Source organism: Chiloscyllium punctatum, chromosome 4, assembly GCF_047496795.1.
Source record: "Chiloscyllium punctatum isolate Juve2018m chromosome 4, sChiPun1.3, whole genome shotgun sequence".
Lineage (NCBI taxonomy): Eukaryota > Metazoa > Chordata > Chondrichthyes > Orectolobiformes > Hemiscylliidae > Chiloscyllium > Chiloscyllium punctatum.
This window is the reverse complement of record NC_092742.1, coordinates 85,350,434-85,367,099: the sequence shown is the minus strand read 5'-3', so window position 1 is coordinate 85,367,099 and position 16,666 is coordinate 85,350,434. Positions and strand designations below refer to the sequence as shown.

The window sequence follows — 16,666 nt, the reverse complement described above, 5'->3', positions numbered from 1 at the left end:
CCTAGACTTGCACAAGGAGGCAAAATCAGAAACAGTTCCAAATAAATAGTTAAAGGATGCCATCAAGAAATTATCTGTTTCCTTGGAAGTGTGTGTTGGGCAGTTAAACTCCATAGATAACAGGTGGAAACTCTTGTACAGTTCAAAATAGGTTGCTTTACCTGATGAAGTTTAAGGGACATCCGTATTCCAGGAACTACTACTTTCCGCAGCAACTCCATATCAGCAAATATCCACTCATCTCGTACTGAGGAAATTCGAAAATCTCCCTTGAATAGTGCATGAAGGCCATATAGAAAGGACTCTAGATTACTAAAAGGAAATATGTTATATAATAATCATATTCAAATTAAACTACAAAATGGTTCAGTATCAATAAATCCACAATTTTAAGATTGCAATTGCAATGCACTAAAATATCAATATTCAATACAGTTAAAAACCACACAAATCAGGTTTGTATTTCCAAATAAACCTGTTGGATCATAACCTGGTGTTGAGATATTTAACTTTGTCCACCACAGCCCAACATGGGCACCTCCACATTATTACATTCAACATAACATGGTCTCAATTCTTCCTCATGTTAAATGATTTGTCTCAGCTCTAAAGGGTAAACAGCGTTTTCTTGGGGAAGATGGTGGTCTCAATGAAATACATTCACTTAGCAACAAAGCACTGTTGACCCAGTAATAGGAAGAGAGTGAGGTAGCTTTGAAAAGAATCAAAATTTCCCTAAAATGCAGCTACAGCTGGTTTTGCTCAGAGAATTGTAGTTGAATTGAAGTCATTGTTGTTTCTGTCCTCCTTACTTTGTGCAGGCTAAATAACTCTACCCTGAATCACAACTCCAGTATTAGTCCAAATAGAACCAACCTACACTGTGATTATACAGGCAGAGCTGCCTTTCTTTCTGGCACCTCTTGTTCCATCTCCTTGCAGGAACATGGCACTGCAAACCTGTATCTCTGTGCATGCACAAGCACTGCACCAGCTGACAACAGCATTTCTGAGAAACTGAGCCTTCCTTTAGAGCAGAGAGTCAGACTCTGTCCAAACTAATTGTACACATATGCAAGGGGGCATAATTTCCTAATTTGCTTTCTGTTGAAGTTTAACCTTACACTGCCTTTCTCCATTTTATTATGGCCTTATTAATCTATTTCTATTGTTGAGAATTTGTGTACCTATCCCATTCACATTCCCATTATCCAAGCAAAGTCCTTAGTATTCCTACCAAAATAAACTAGTAACTCATTTACCAATTCCAAGCCTATTCTGCAAATTTATCAATAATTCCTTGTCTTTTTTGTGTTATTCTGTTCTAATGGCAACACTTAATGTCATTTTGTTTTATAAAGGGGAAATTGAGTTTGAACAATATATTAGGAGTTGAGGTTACAACAAAATGGCTGGCTGAAAGTGAACTAGTGTACTTTTAGTCCAATATAAAAGGGTCCTACACAAGGTAAGAATTCATGGTTCTGGGTGTAACATATTAGCATGGATATAAGATTGGCCAACAACCAAAGTTGAGATAAATTGGTACTTTTAAAATTGACAAACTGTAAACAGTAGAGTTTCCGAAGGATTTGTGCTAGAGTGCGCATGCATATATGTGCAGGGTGTGTAAGTGCAATGGGTCAAGTGCAGTGTGTGGGAGTGAGAGAGATTTTTTTTTTGTGGAGCCCTAGTGGAACTTTCTGATGTGGAATGTGATTCACAATGACCTTCTGAATTGATTAGGCCAAGTAAAATCCAGCTACCACAATCCTCTGAATAAAGGGACAGCAAAAACTATTTTGGTACAAAGCTACAGGGTTTTCCAAAGCAGAGTGTGTGATATCAAATTGACCGCCATTGTTACTATATTGATTAGACTAATTAAAATTTAGCTCCCCTAAAAATAATCTTCTTTGTGTCTTCTGTACAAGACATTGGTGAGATCACATCCAGAGTACCATGTACAGTTTTGATCCCCTCATGTAAGGAGGGATATTTTTGAATAGGAAGAATTTCTAAGAAGGTTCACTAAATTATCTCATGGGATGAAGGTGTTATCTTATTAGGAAAGGCTGAACAAGTTGGACCTGTACACACTGGAGTTTACACGAATGAGAAGTGATCTTACTGAAGCATATAAAATTCTAAGGGAGCCTGACAGGGAAGATGATGAAGCAATGTTTCCTTTTACAGTACTGGCTATCCAGAATTAGGGGGACATAGGGTCAAAATTATGTTTTTTCTCAAGAGAGATGTGATGGTATTTCTTTTCACACATAGCAGAAGATTCCAAAGATTCAAGGCTAAGAACAGTGAAGACTCGACCATTGATTATATTCAATGCTGAAAGAGATAGATTTCTGATTTACAAGGGAGTCAGAAATATGAGTTAAGGCCTCTATCAGATCAGCTGAGATCTTAATGAGTTGTCAATGTGTTGGAAGGTCAAATGGTCTACTTCTATTCCTTATCCACTGATTTTGAAATTGCATTTCTTATTCAAGAAGCTAAATCATTAATATAAATTACCAAGAACAGTGGTTTCAGTACCAATCCATGCAGAGAAATTCTGCCCATAATTTTTATATCTGGGTTTCTACTCATGACTTTGACTCAGTTTGGTGTTATTTGTCTCCTGTTACATCATTTAAACTCAATTCTAATTCAAACATGCATTATCTTATTTCTCTTTTCAAAAATTCTTCAATATTTGATTACTACATTATCCTGTCAATGTGTTCTGTTACCTCTTTAAAGAATTCATTAAGTTTAATCAAGCGTGGCCGTATCTTAAAAATATGTGCTGACAACTCAGAATTACAGTTTCATTTTCTAAATGTTTTTCGGTTATAGCTTTGATTAAATATTCCATTTTCTTTCCTACCATTAACTTTAAGCTAACTCTTTTGCAGTTTCTTGCAATTTTTCTATCTCCGGTTTTAAATATAAGAATAACGTCAGCAGTCAGCCAGTCCTCTGGCTCTATATTCTCTTGTAATGAATTGTCATATTGTAACTGTGTCTCTGCCACCTCTTTCTAAGCTTTTTTAGTACTTGAAATCCATTTAGTTGTTCACATTAGTGTCTTTGACTCCCAATTTCAAAATATGTAACCTAGCTGAGGAATAGTTAATAAATAATATAACCTTGCTGGCTGATAAAGCTTATCAAATATTGAACAGAATAGCTACTGTCTGATGCCTGCGCTTTAAAACTACAGTAGTTAAAATATCAATCAATTGCATTCAGATGGAGTCTTAAAATCCTGAATAGAGAACAATGCATTTCATTGGCATTCTTTCAGCATTGATGCGCAATTTATTAATCTTCAATTTGTCAGTGAATGCATACCTGGACATGTGATGGGAAGCTGTTCCAAGAGCTCTTCTGCCAAGCACACTGAGCCCATAGCACAGTGTCACCAATGTGGAGTCTCTGTCTGAAGATAGAGGCTGACATATTTTTAAAAAGAAATCAAGCCATCAGAATATGTATTGTATAGATGCACAGTTCATGACTGTTTCACTCAGCATGCAGCTTTTTTGATTTTTTTTGACATATCTATTTTCTAACCAACTTTTTCAGAGACGCTTTGACACATCTTTGGAGCAGCCATGATGTGAATCTGGGTCTCCTGGCTCAGAGTTAGGGCATTACCACTGAGCCACAAGAACCCTTGTATGCAGGTTTTTTAAAAATTAAGCTATTTTCTAACCCACCTGTTCAGAGGTGTTATGACACATTTCTCGAGCAGGTGGGACTTGCGCCCAGGCCCTCCAGGCTCAGGAGATAGGGACAGTACCACTGCACCACAAGAGCCTCAATAGCATGCAGCTTTTTAACCATCATGAATCATTAAAATCAGATAAAACTAAAATAAGATTTACCCTTCAGTCTCACAACAGGAAGTCCTATTACTATTAACCCACGTCCTCCTGGAACATGCAGACTCTCTCACAAAATTACTAAAAGGCTTTGTTTTGAAAAAAAAACAGATGCGGACATGAATACCATTTGCAGGGTTCATATATTGTTTATTCACACTCTGTTCATTTACCTCCTCACATATGTTCTATATAAAAAGAAAGCTTTGAACCTGCTCCTGCCAGTTAACATTTGGGCTTGTGACTATCAAGACCTGTCACCAGTCTTTTGCAAATTCCATGGAAGCATCCCTTATCTTACCGTGCAGAATGACATGAATATCCGTGGTAAGAACATCAGGAAAATAAACTGGCTTTCTAATTTCTCTATTTGTCACATAATCCGACCAACAGAATGGTGTAATTAGTAGTCGGATCAACCAATTCAATATGTAACACAATGGTACAGGCAAGGCTTGTAGCTGCAACCAAGGATCCCCACAAACCTTTCAATTCAGAAATTTGGTTGGCATGGACAAGACTTTGAAGTGTCTGTTTCATGCTGTACATCTCTATGATCCACAATTACTCTTTTTTGTTTCAGATTTCTAGCATCCACAGTTCTTTGTTTTATTCCAAAAATCACCTCACTTTGTAGTAGACTCAGCTAAGTTTAGTAAAGGCAGCGACTTACCCACAGCATTATACAGTTGCAGAAGTTGACTAGGTAATATAAGCAAAAGAATTATGCAAGAGAATCTGACCTTTTGCTTAATGAAATACAACCACAGACCTGTAACACAGCTAAAAGGAGGCTTTTCAGCTCATTGAGCCTGCAATGCTCCTTTGAAAAGCAACTTATTCGCTACCAACCCCTGTTTTGTCCCTATATATCCGCATTCTCTTTCCTCTTGGTCAATTTTCTTTTTGAAAGATACTCTTGGAACTCTTTTCACTACGCGACCAGGTTTTGTGGTGCTTTTAATACCTTTTCTCTTCGAGAAGCACAATATTGGATCCAGTTGAGATAAACCCCACAAAAACTTTCCCTGGATACTCCAGCCAATCTATGATCGTAGTCCTCATCAATGTTCGGGTTAAAGGTGGGATCGACATCAACATAATTGTGGCTGGTACATGCTCGAAGTCCATCCTGCATGGTTTCATTTGCAAGCCAATCCTCTAGCTTTGGGGAGCTCGTTACATAGAATAAAATACTCTAGTTGCAAACATGAAGACAGAGGATGAAGACATTAAAATTAGTCATTACCCACAAAATAGCAAGCACATGAATAAAATTTCATTAACATTGGTCATTCCTGACATCTTCAAAATCAGTATCAAACTAAACATAAGCTCACTATCACTGTGCACACCTTTTTACAGGTTGAGGCCAGCTTTGACATTATTTTCTTTCCCTGTCTCTTGCATGGTTCTTATTTACCAATGCACCAACCTGGTTTAATTTGCACTCAAATCTCTGCCAAGGTTGCATTGTAACTTGTTGGCAGCTCAAACATTGTTAATCTAGCCTGACTGGCAAGTGCTTGGTCTCTTCTTGGTGCGCCCTCACAGTAGCACAGCTGAAGCTATGAACTCAGCAAGTGGTGTCCCTGGTGACGAGACAGACCCTGCTGCTTAGCAGAGTCATATTAACTGTATTGGCAAGATATCAGAACTCTAAAAATGAGAAAGCAATGGTTAAAACAAAATGGAGGTGACAATGTTTCCATCTCCTAATTCAATTTCTCTGTAGTTCTGTTTATTCAAATAGTTTATTTTCTACTTTGCTGTATATTTTCTTGCAAAAACAAATGGGAACCAAACTAAGAAAGTCAGTGCATAAGAAAAGCACCAATGATAGCTTGAACCTTAATTTGAGTACAGACAGGAATTCTTCAAAGCAAGGTTACTTAAGAAAATAAGTATGAATTCATTATTTACTTCTATCATTTTTCCACTTTGTTCTTCCATTATATTTTTATCATTTTCGTTGGCAAACTGTTTTAGTGATCAACAGGAAAGAAAAGTTCAACACTGTTTCAGTGTCACCCAGCATCACAATCAAGAACATCCAGGTTTATACAGCTTGACCGAATGCAGAATAAAACCAAGGTCCAATAACATTACAACAATATAGAATTGCTGAAGTTGCTTAAGAGCTATGGGTTTGTGAACCAAGATACAGATGACAAAACATGAAAGATAAGGTCTACAGTTAGTTAGCTTTTGGACAGTGAAATTCGACTGATCAGGAATTTTAGTTCTCTTGCCATATATTCCACCAGAAAATCCCATAAAGTCAAGAACCATGAAAGATGGAAGCACTTACTTTTTCATAATAACTATATACTGTTAAATAGCACTGGATTATTGTTCAGAGATAATGCTATTATACGTTAAAATGTTAATGTGGTTGAGGTGACAACGTGCAAAATGCATACCTTTACATAGTAAGTTGTGAGAATCTTTCTTAGATCAAACACCTGCAGCATGGATGCAGCACTGTTGTCAGTGATGCTGTAGCCCTCCAGCACATACTTGGTGACTAGAACTTCCCAAGCAAGCCAGCGCTGACCAAAAGCAGCATTAAATGACAATATGTGAGGAATGTGGCCTGGCTCACAACAGCAGAATCCTTCATCTTCCTCAACCCCTTCTGTGATAGCTTCCACCTCACGCTGTTGACAGTACGTGCCTACAAGGAAACAAGCATGATCAAGGCTGACACTACAACATCAAAATCATTAATAAAGGGTCTAAATCCTGATTGTAACTTTCACCCCCCTTTCCAAAATATTCAAGGGTACCAAGCAGTCTCCTCATGCTACGCTCAGGTGGTTATTCCAGCATTGCATCAGATGTGATAGGTATAAAAACCAAGCTTGCCTTAATCTCGATCCAAAAAAACAGAGATGCACTTTCTTTAAAGAAGCATTGGAAACAATCACGGGCCCGACTCACTAACCATCTCCCCTGAAGCCAATTACTGAAAATGAAGTTAGCTAGTCATCTGATAATTTCAGTTCTGTCTGGAACTGTGCTGTCTCCATTCAGACTAATAATTTAAATTCTCCATATCTGATTGCAAACTAAACGTACATATTACTTGTTCATGGAGATTACTGTATATTAGTGTTGGTTTTGGTTAAGGATGTTCTGGATTGAAGCTCCCCCCAAAAAGAAATTTTAAAGGTAATGCTGATTTGTGATTTTGCTCTCAACACCAAAGGGCAACACTGAATGCTAAATTTGATGACATCTGCCCAGTTTTGCAAGCTTGTCAGGAGTGAGATTTACAACATCTCTTACGTAAGGCGAGTTCTACAAGGGATTTGCCATCCATAAGAAACAAAGAAAGGCTGTTGAGGAATCTTCTATCAATCACAGAGTTAAAACTAGAATGTGTAAAACAGAAAGTTAAAATAATATTTTAACAATGCAAATGTAGTAAAAATTGAGGAGTACAGATGCAATTAAGGAAGAGAGATCAGAATGTACAAAAACATAAACAAAATGCACTGGTTTTGGGGCTATGGCACCTTTTCTGAATGAACCGTGGACTCTCGGCTCCATCTTCAATCCTTGCGCTTTCAAGACCATTGCAGTGGCATTGCTACACATTTCATCAAATCAATAGCAGAAATAGAAATAAGTAGATATTATGTAATATTTGTGACAGAGACAGCAGCAGGATAACCGACTGGGATTTCAATACTGAAATGGTATAGGACCCTTCGGAAGGGCAGGAAGCTAGGAAAAGGTGAAGGCAAAGCTCTGCCAGTTAATTATGGTATTTGAATGATAGAGAAATAACCAAAATTTAAGAAACTAGGATATAGAAATTGTGGATAGAGAGAGAGAAAAAAAAAATCAAGGTGAGGTGGTATATAGGAACTATAACAAATACCACAATAGAACAGACAGTGCCAAATACCACATGGTAGGATGGACTATCAAGAAAGTAATAATGGGAATTGCTCAGAAAGAAATGCCACTAATCAGGGGGAGTTTTAATGTACAGGTAGACTGGAGATATCAGATGGTCAAAGGTAGTCCTGATGGGGAACTTACAGAATGTTTTTGAGATAGATTCTTAGAATAGCATGTTCTTCACTCCACAACCAAACAGTATACTTGATCTTGTATTGCATAATGAGATGGGATTAATTAATTACACAGTGAAAGCAGGTAAAAGTAATCATGATATGATTAAATTTTATGTTTAATTTGAGAGACAGAAGAATAGATTCAGGACCAGTATTTGAAATGTAACTAGGGGCAATTAGAGTCATAGAGATGTACTGCATGGAAACAGACCCTTCAGTCCAACCTGTCTACGCCGACCAGATATCCCAACCCAATCTGGTCCCACCTGCCAGCACCCGGCCCATATCCCTCCAAACCCTTCCTATTCATATACCCATCCAAATGCCTCTTAAATGTTGCAATTGTACCAGCCTCCACCACTTCCTCTGGCAGTTCATTCCATACACGTACCACCCTCTGCGTGAAAAGGTTGCCCCTTAGGTCTCTTTTATATCTTTCCCTGTCACCCTAAACCTATGCCCTGGACTCCCCAACCCCAGGGAAAAGACTTTTCGTCTTTACCCTATCCACGCCCCTCAATTTTGTAAACCTCTAGAAGGTCACCCACCCCTCAGCCTCCGACGCTCCAGGGAAAACAGCCCCAGCATGTTCAGCCTCTCCCTATAGCTCAAATCCTCCAACCCTCGCAACATCCTTGTAAATAGTTTCTGAAACTTTTCAAGTTCCACAACATCTTTCCGATAGGAAGGAGACCAGAATTGCACGCAATATTCCAACAGTGGCCTAACCAATGTCCTGTACAGCTGCAACATGGCCTCCCAACTCCTGTACTCAATACTCTGACCAATAAAGGAAAGCACACCAAACACCTTCTTCACTATCCTATCTCCCTGAGACTCCACTTTCAAGGAGCGATGAACCTGCACTCCAAGGTGTCTTTGTTCAGCATCACTCCCTAGGACCACGAGTGTATAAGTCCTGCTAAGATTTGCTTTCCCAAAATGCAGCACCTCACATTTATCTGAATTAAACTCCATCTGCCACTTCTCAGCCCATTGGCCCATCTGATCCAGATCCTTCGCTGTCCGCTACACCTCCAATTTTGGTGTCATCTGCAAACTTACTAACTGTACCTCTTATGCTCGCATCCAAATCATTTATGTAAATGACAAAAAGTAGAGGACCCAGCACCGATCCTTGTGGCATTCCACTGGTCACAGGCCTCCAGTCTGAAAATCAACCCTCCAGCACCACCCTCTGTTTTCTACCTTTGAGCCAGTTCTGTATCCAAATGACTAGTTCTCCCTGTATTCCATGAGATCTAACCTTGCTAATCAGTCTCCCATGGGGAATCTTGTCGAACACCTTCCTGAAGTCCATATAGATCACATCTACTGCTCTGCCCTCATCAATCTTCTTTGTTACTTCTTCAAAAAACTCAATCAAATTTGTGATTTCCCACGCACAAAACCATGTTGACTATCCCGAATCATTCCTTGCCTTTCCAAATACATCTATATCCTGTCCCTCAGGATTCCCTCCAACAACTAGCCCACCACTGAGGTCAGACTCACCGGTCTATAGTTCCCTAGCTTGTCTTTACCGCTCTTCTTAAACAGTGGCACGTTTGCCAACCTCCAGTCTCCCAGTACCTCACCTGTGACTATCGATGATACAAATATCTCAGCAAGAGGCCCAGAAATCACTTCTCTAGATTCCCACAGAGTTCTCGGGTACACCTGATCAGGTCCTGGGGATTTATCCACATTTACCTGTTTCAAGACATCCAGCACTTCCTCCTCTGTAATCTGGACATTTTGCAAGATGCCACCATCTATTTCCCTACAGTCTATATCTTCCATATCCTTTTCCACAGTAAATACTGATGCAAAATATTTATTTAGTATCTCCCCCATTTTCTGTGGCTCCACACAAAGGCCGCCCTACTGATCTTTGAGGGGTCCTATTCTCTCCCCAGTTACCCTTCTGTCCTTAATATATTTGTAAAAACCCTTTGGATTCTCCTTAATTCTATTTGCCAACGCTATCTCATGTCCCCTTTTTGCCCTCCTGATTTGCCTCTTAAGTATACTCCTACTTCCTTTATATTCTTCTAAGGATTCACTCGATCTATCCTGTCTATACCTGACATATGCTTCCTTCTTTTTCTTAACCAAACCCTCAATTTCTTTCTAGTATTCCCTATACCTACCAGCCTTCCCTTTCACCTTGACAGGAATATACTTGCCCTGGATTCTTGTTTTCTCATTTCTGAAGGCTTCCCATTTTCCAGCCATCCCTTTACCTGCAAACATCTGCCTCCAATGCAAGGCCCTTCAAAGAGCAATTGGATTAGTGAGGTACTTTCACAGGACAGAATGAAGTCATCTGAAATCATTGTATCGCGTATGCAAAATGCATGCAGGGTCTAACTGTGGCAAACAAATCCTGATCACAAGGCATCGATTTGGGATTAGCAAGAGGCAACTTGACTGAAACACACAATATCCATAATGGGTCTTCACAGCCTGGATGCAGAAAGAATGTTTATTTACTCTTGTGGGGAAAATTTAAAAGTACATAGTTACTGTGTAAAATTAAGGGGCCGCCGGGAGGCGAGCGTGGGAGCAGGCAGCCCGAGGCAGCAGTGGGAGTGAGGTCAAGCCCTTGTCAGGAGTGCTAACCCAGCAAAGCTATGGACTACTTATGGACTGTGGTGTTGAACTATGAACTGTGTTTCTTTGTCTTTCGGCATTTTAGTAAGACTAACTGCAAAGTTTAACAAGTTTATTTTCCTTATTTTTCTGCTTTCAACCTAAGAGGGTATCGTTGAGTGGCAACTTGTAAACTTTTCACTGTACTCATCTGAGTACATGTAACAATAAAGTAGCTCAATTCAATTCAAGACATAAATGAGGAGATTTATTTTCTCAGAGAGATGAATGTCTTTGAAATTCTCTTCCTCAAAAGATCGTGAAAACAGAGTCTTTGAATATTTTTCAAGCAGAAGAACAGATTTTTAATAGAAAAGGGGTAGGTGGGAATGTTGAGTAATCTTATTGAACAGGAGATCAAGTTCGATGGGCCAAATGTCCTACTTCTGCTCCTCATTTATATTTTAGTCTACATGTTAATATCTCCCCTCCCTATAATCTGAGGGTCGCAAGCTTGAACTGTTATGGTGAAGCTGGTTTATGTATTCAGCTGCAGATCAGGATGGACTACATAAATCATCATCAGCTCTTGCACTCAAGATAATAAGAGAGAGTCATATAATACAGAAGCAGCCCTTTGGCCCATCAAATCTGTACTACCAAAAACATACTACTACCTACGCTAGTCCCATTTTCCACTCTAGGGACTTGTGCCTTGAATAAATGACATTTCAAGTGCTCATTCAAGTACATTTTAAAGGTTGTAAGGTTTCCCACCTCAAAACCAACTTCCTAGGTAGTTCATTCCAGACCCTCATCACTCTCTGGGTGCAAAAAGGTTTTCCTCAAATCCCTCCAAGCCTTTCACTTTTGCCCCCTTGTCATTGAACCTCTGACTGAGGGAACAGCTGCTTTCTACTCACCCTGTCCATGCCCCTCATAATCCTTTACACCTCTATCAGGTTCGCCCTCGCAACTGTTCTGCTCCAAAGGAAACAACTTGAGCTTACCCAGCATTTAGACACAGAGTCATCGGTATGTACAGCAAGGACCCAGACTGACTCAACTCGTCCATGCCGACCTGATATCCTAAATTAATCTAGACCCATTTGCCAGCACTTGGCCCATATCCCTCTAAACCCTTCTTATTCGTATACCCATCCAAATGCTTTTTAAATTTTGTAATTCTACCAGCCTCCATCACTTCCTCTGGCAGCTCATCCACACACACACCACTGCATGAAATGTTATCCCTCAGGTCCCTTTTAAATCCTTCCCCTCTCACCCAAAACCTATGCCCTTTAGTTCTGGACTCCTCCCCCCACACCCTAGGATATGTACCCTATCTAAGCCGTTCACGATTTTATAAACCTCAGCTGAAATACTCCATTCCAGACAATATCATAGCCTATGTGCAGCTCCAACATGACCTCCTCTCTCTTTTAATCTATGCCCCCTATTTGAGATAATTTTGTCCATGACACTTATTTCCCTTAATCCTGTTCACATTAAACTGCCAATTACCCAACTACACCTCCTGCCCTCCATCTTATAATAATAAACTTGTGTATTAGTATAGACAGTTAGCGAGTTTGGAGATTTTTAGCTCAGGTTAAGGTCTTGGAGGGGAGTTTGCTCATTAGGCTGGAAGGTTCATTTTCAGATGTTTCGTCACCATAACATCATCAGTGAGCCTCCAGTGAAGCACTAGTGTTCTGACCTGCTTTCTATTTCTGTGTTTAGGTTTCCTTGGGCTGGTGATGCCATTTCCTGTTTTTTTTTTCCCCCTCAGAGGATGGTAAATGGGACCCAAATCAATGTGCTTGCTGATAGTGTTCCAGCTAGAATGTCACACTTTTAGGAATTCTCATGCATGTCTCTGTTTGGCTTGACCTAGAATGGATGTGCTGTCCCAGTCGAAGTGGTGTCCTTCCTTATCTGTAAGAATACTACACATTGGCAGTTTAATGGGAACAGGATTAAGGGAAGTGAGTGTCATGGACAAAATTATCTCAAATAGGGCGTGCAAGATAAAAGAGAAACTAGAAAAAGCTGAAATTTCAGCACTTGTCAAGGTCTGTGGTGAGGGTGAGCATGAAAACTGATCATGTCGTTTTGTGGCTAGTTGATATTCGCGTATCCTGGTGGCTAGTTTTCTGCCTGTCTGTCCAATGTAGTGTTTGTTACAGTTTTTGCAAGGTATTTTGTAAATGACATTTGTTTTGCTTTTTGTCTGTATAGGGTCTTTCAAGTTCATGAGCTGCTGTTTTAGTGTGTTGGTGGGTTTGTGGGCAACCATGATGCCAAGAGGTCTGAGTAGTCTGGCAGTCATTTCTGAGATGTCTTTGATGTAGGGGAGAGTGGCTAGGGTTTCTGGACGTGTTTTGCCTGCTTGTTTGGGTTTGTTGCTGAGAAATTGGCCGACTGTGTTCATTGGATACCCATTCTTTTTGAAGATGCTGTATTGGTGATTTTCCTTTGCTATTCGTAGTTCCTCTGTGCTGCAGTGTGTGGTGGCTCAGTGAAATAATGTGCAAATGTAGCTTTGCTTGTATAGTTCAGTATTTGGTCTGTGAAATGAGAGTTGAGACGGGGCATGCTGACATGGGGCACACAGACCAAGATGGCCACTGAGCCATAAGTTGGTCACTTAGCACACAAGATGGCCGCTGAGCCCTTACGTGGAAAAGTACAGTGAAGCATACACCTATGCTGCCTGAGGTCAACAGGATACCAGCACAAAAGACACAAAACATAATTACTTTAGGGCGGGTGGAAAAGAGAATACACATCAGTAACATCAACTGTCCAGCCACCACCTTCAATAGAAATGTTAACTACTGGAGACTGCTTGTATGCAAGTGTTAATACCTTAGATTTGCAGTAATGGAAAATGATCTTCCTTCTCAGGATGAACAATCACATTACTGCAGCAACGAACGTAGCTACTGAAACTGACAATGAATCTGTAACATTCCTCTGAAACTGACGATGACTCTGTAATGTTTTCTGTAAACAAACCATGCTGCACACACAAAGACTCGATATCTGGACCATTATACCATGAACTGTATAAAATATTGTGACATGTGCTCAGAGCGTGAAAGAAGGCTCGCAGCTGACAGCCGGGCTGCCAGACGTCGTTCTCTCTCTCTCTCTGGAGCTCCGGTTTCTTTGTACAATAAATTCCGTTGTTGAATCCAGATTCTGACTCAGAGACTGGTGATTTTTCCCACAACAGCCCGCATGTGTTGTTTTCCTGTAGACGCTGGTTTGAAGTTCCCTATTGGCTGATCGCTCTACTGTGACATTTAGGAATGGCAGTTTGTTGTTGTTTTCCTCCTCTTTTGTGAACTTTTGCCACTAAGGACATTACTGATGGTGTTATAGGCTACTTCTAATTTATTTTGTTTAGTGAGAACAAAGGTATCATCCACATAGCGGACCCAAAGTTAGGGTTGGATGGATGACAGAGCTGTTTGTCTCTGCAAAAACCCTGTTATTGGAGATCCCGTGGGTGTTCAGTTGGTTTGTCAGTAGGTTTTGTTATTGAAAGTGAAGTGGGTGGTAAGGCATAGATCCACTAGCTTGATGATGTTGTCCTTGCTGATGAAGTTGAAGTTGGTGGTGTTTGGTATATGTGCCTTTGGTTCTTCTAATAGTGTGGTCAGTATTTCTTTGGCCAGGTTGATGTTGATGGATGTGTACAGGGCAATTACATCAAAGGAAACCATTATTTCATCCTCTTCTATCGTGATGTCTTTGATGGTGTTCAGGAATTCTTGGGTGGAGAGAATGGAGTGGCGTGAGTCTTCTACTAAATGTTTTAGTCTTCAATGCAATTCCTTGGCTAATCTGTACATTGGTATTCCAGGTAGTGAGACTAGCAATCTGAGAGGGCTCCTGGTTTGTGAATGTTTGGTCATTCATAGAAACGTGATGTGTTGGATCCGTCTGGTTTCGTTTTTTGGATGTCTGTCTGTCTTGTTTAATTCTCCAGACTTCTGAAATTTTTTTTGAGTAGGGCTGTGATTCGATTCTCGAGTTGTGGTTTCAGGTCTATCGCCACTTGTTGGTAAGTGTCCGTATCTGCAAACAGTGTGTTCACTTTCTCATTGTAGTCTGTTTGGTTTAAAATGGCTGTCAAGTGTCCGTTGCCTGCAGGTAGGATAACAATATTTTCATCTTTTTTCAGCCCTTCGAATGCCTTCCTTTCTTGTGTATTGAGTGTGTTTCCTTCCTTTTTCCTGCTTAATGTTGCTGTGTCTGTCTGTCTGATGGTTTGCTGAGTTTCTTCTATGACTTCATTTTCTTTTCAGTGTTGTTTCTAATGCTGCTAAGGAATTTTTCTTGTCTGCATCCTGGAAGTTATAATTTAATCCTTTTACTAAGATGGCTTTTTCGGTGTCTGTTAAGGGTCGGTCAGATATTCTTTATCCATGCTTTTAGGTTGACTGTATTGTTATTTTCTGTGAGTTTGTCGAGTTTTTTTCTGCAGGTCTAGATTTTTTCATTTTCAGTGTTTGTTGCTGTCTAATGTCTTTGGCTCATTTTACAGTGTGTGTCCACTCATGGCACTAGTGAGTAAAGTTTTTTGGTCCAAAATTTCCCAGTTGCATTTATGGAGTCTGTTGTGGGAATCGTTAATCATTTCTCTAAGCATTCTGTGGCTGTTTTGCTCTGTTATTCTTTTGGCTAGTGGTGTGTTAAGGGGAGGTTTGTGTTTAACATAGAACATAGAAAAATACAGCGCAGTACAGGCCCTTCGGCCCTCGATGTTGCGCCGACCGAAGCCTACCTAACCTACACTAGCCCAATAACCTCCATATGCTTGTCCAATGCCCGCTTAAATGACCATAAAGAGGGAGAGTCCACCACTGCTACTGGCAGGGCATTCCATGAACTCACAACCCGCTGAGTAAAAAATCTACCCCTAACATCTGTCCTATACCTACCTCCCCTTAATTTAAAGCTGTGTCCCCTAGTAACAGCTGACTTCATTAGCGGAAAAAGGTTCTCACTGTCAACCCTATCTAAACCCCTAATCATCTTGTACACCTCTATCAAATCTCCCCTAAACCTTCTTTTCTCCAATGAGAAAAGCCCCAAGTGCCTCAGCCTTTCCTCATACGATCTTCCTACCATGCCAGGCAACATCCTGGTAAACCTCCTCTGCACTCGTTCCAATGCCTCCACATCCTTCCTATAATATGGCGACCAAAACTGCACACAATACTCCAGATGAGGCCGCGCCAGAGTCTTATACAACTGCAACATGACCTCAGGACTCCGGAACTCAATTCCTCTACCAATAAAGCCCAGTACACCATATGCCTTCTTCACAGCACTATTTACCTGGGTGGCAACTTTCAAAGATCTGTGTACATGGACACCAAGATCCCTCTGCTCATCCACACTACCAAGTAGTCCACCATTAGCCCAGTAATCCATCTTCTTGTTACTCCTACCAAAGTGAATGACTTCACACTTAGCTACATTGAATTCCATTTGCCACCTTACTGCGCAGCTCTGCAACTTATCTATATCCCGCTGTAACCTGCCACATCCTTCTTCACTGTCCACAACTCCACCGACTTTCGTGTCATCCGCAAACTTGCTCACCCAGCCTACAAGCCCCTCCTCCAGGTCATTTATAAAAATGACAAACAGCAATGGTCCCAAAACAGATCCTTGTGGAACACCACTAGTAACTGCGCTCCAAGATGAACCTATACCATCAACTACTACCCTCTGTCTCCTTCCAGCCAGCCAATTCCTAATCCAAACCTCTAATGCACCCTCAATGCCATACCTCCGTAGTTTTTGCATTAGCCTACCATGGGGTACCTTATCGAACGCCTTGCTAAAATCCATATACACCACATCTACTGCTTTACCCTCATCCACTTCCTTGGTCACCTTCTCAAAGAATTCAATAAGGTTTGTGAGGCACGACCTGCCCTTCACAAAACCACGCTGACTATCCTTGATCACATTATTCCTATTCAGATGTTCATAAATCATATCCCTTACAATTCTCTCTAAGACTTTGCCCACAACAGAAGTGAGACTCACTGGCCTATAGTTACTCGGGCT

General features: G+C 40.5%; 1 protein-coding gene across 4 annotated transcripts in view; it reads right to left on the bottom strand.

Moving 5' to 3' along the window:
• Nucleotides 1-16,666, bottom strand: part of pcnx1 (pecanex 1) — a 280,941-nt gene that overhangs the window by 34,063 nt on the left and 230,212 nt on the right. For all 4 annotated transcript variants that reach the window (XM_072569208.1, XM_072569209.1, XM_072569211.1 and 1 more), the window contains 4 exons: nucleotides 6,311-6,564; nucleotides 4,855-5,085; nucleotides 3,355-3,455; nucleotides 162-312 (listed from right to left, as the gene is read on the bottom strand). In XM_072569208.1, coding sequence (XP_072425309.1) covers nucleotides 162-312; nucleotides 3,355-3,455; nucleotides 4,855-5,085; nucleotides 6,311-6,564 — 737 coding nt within the window. The remainder of the gene's footprint in view (nucleotides 1-161; nucleotides 313-3,354; nucleotides 3,456-4,854; nucleotides 5,086-6,310; nucleotides 6,565-16,666) is intronic.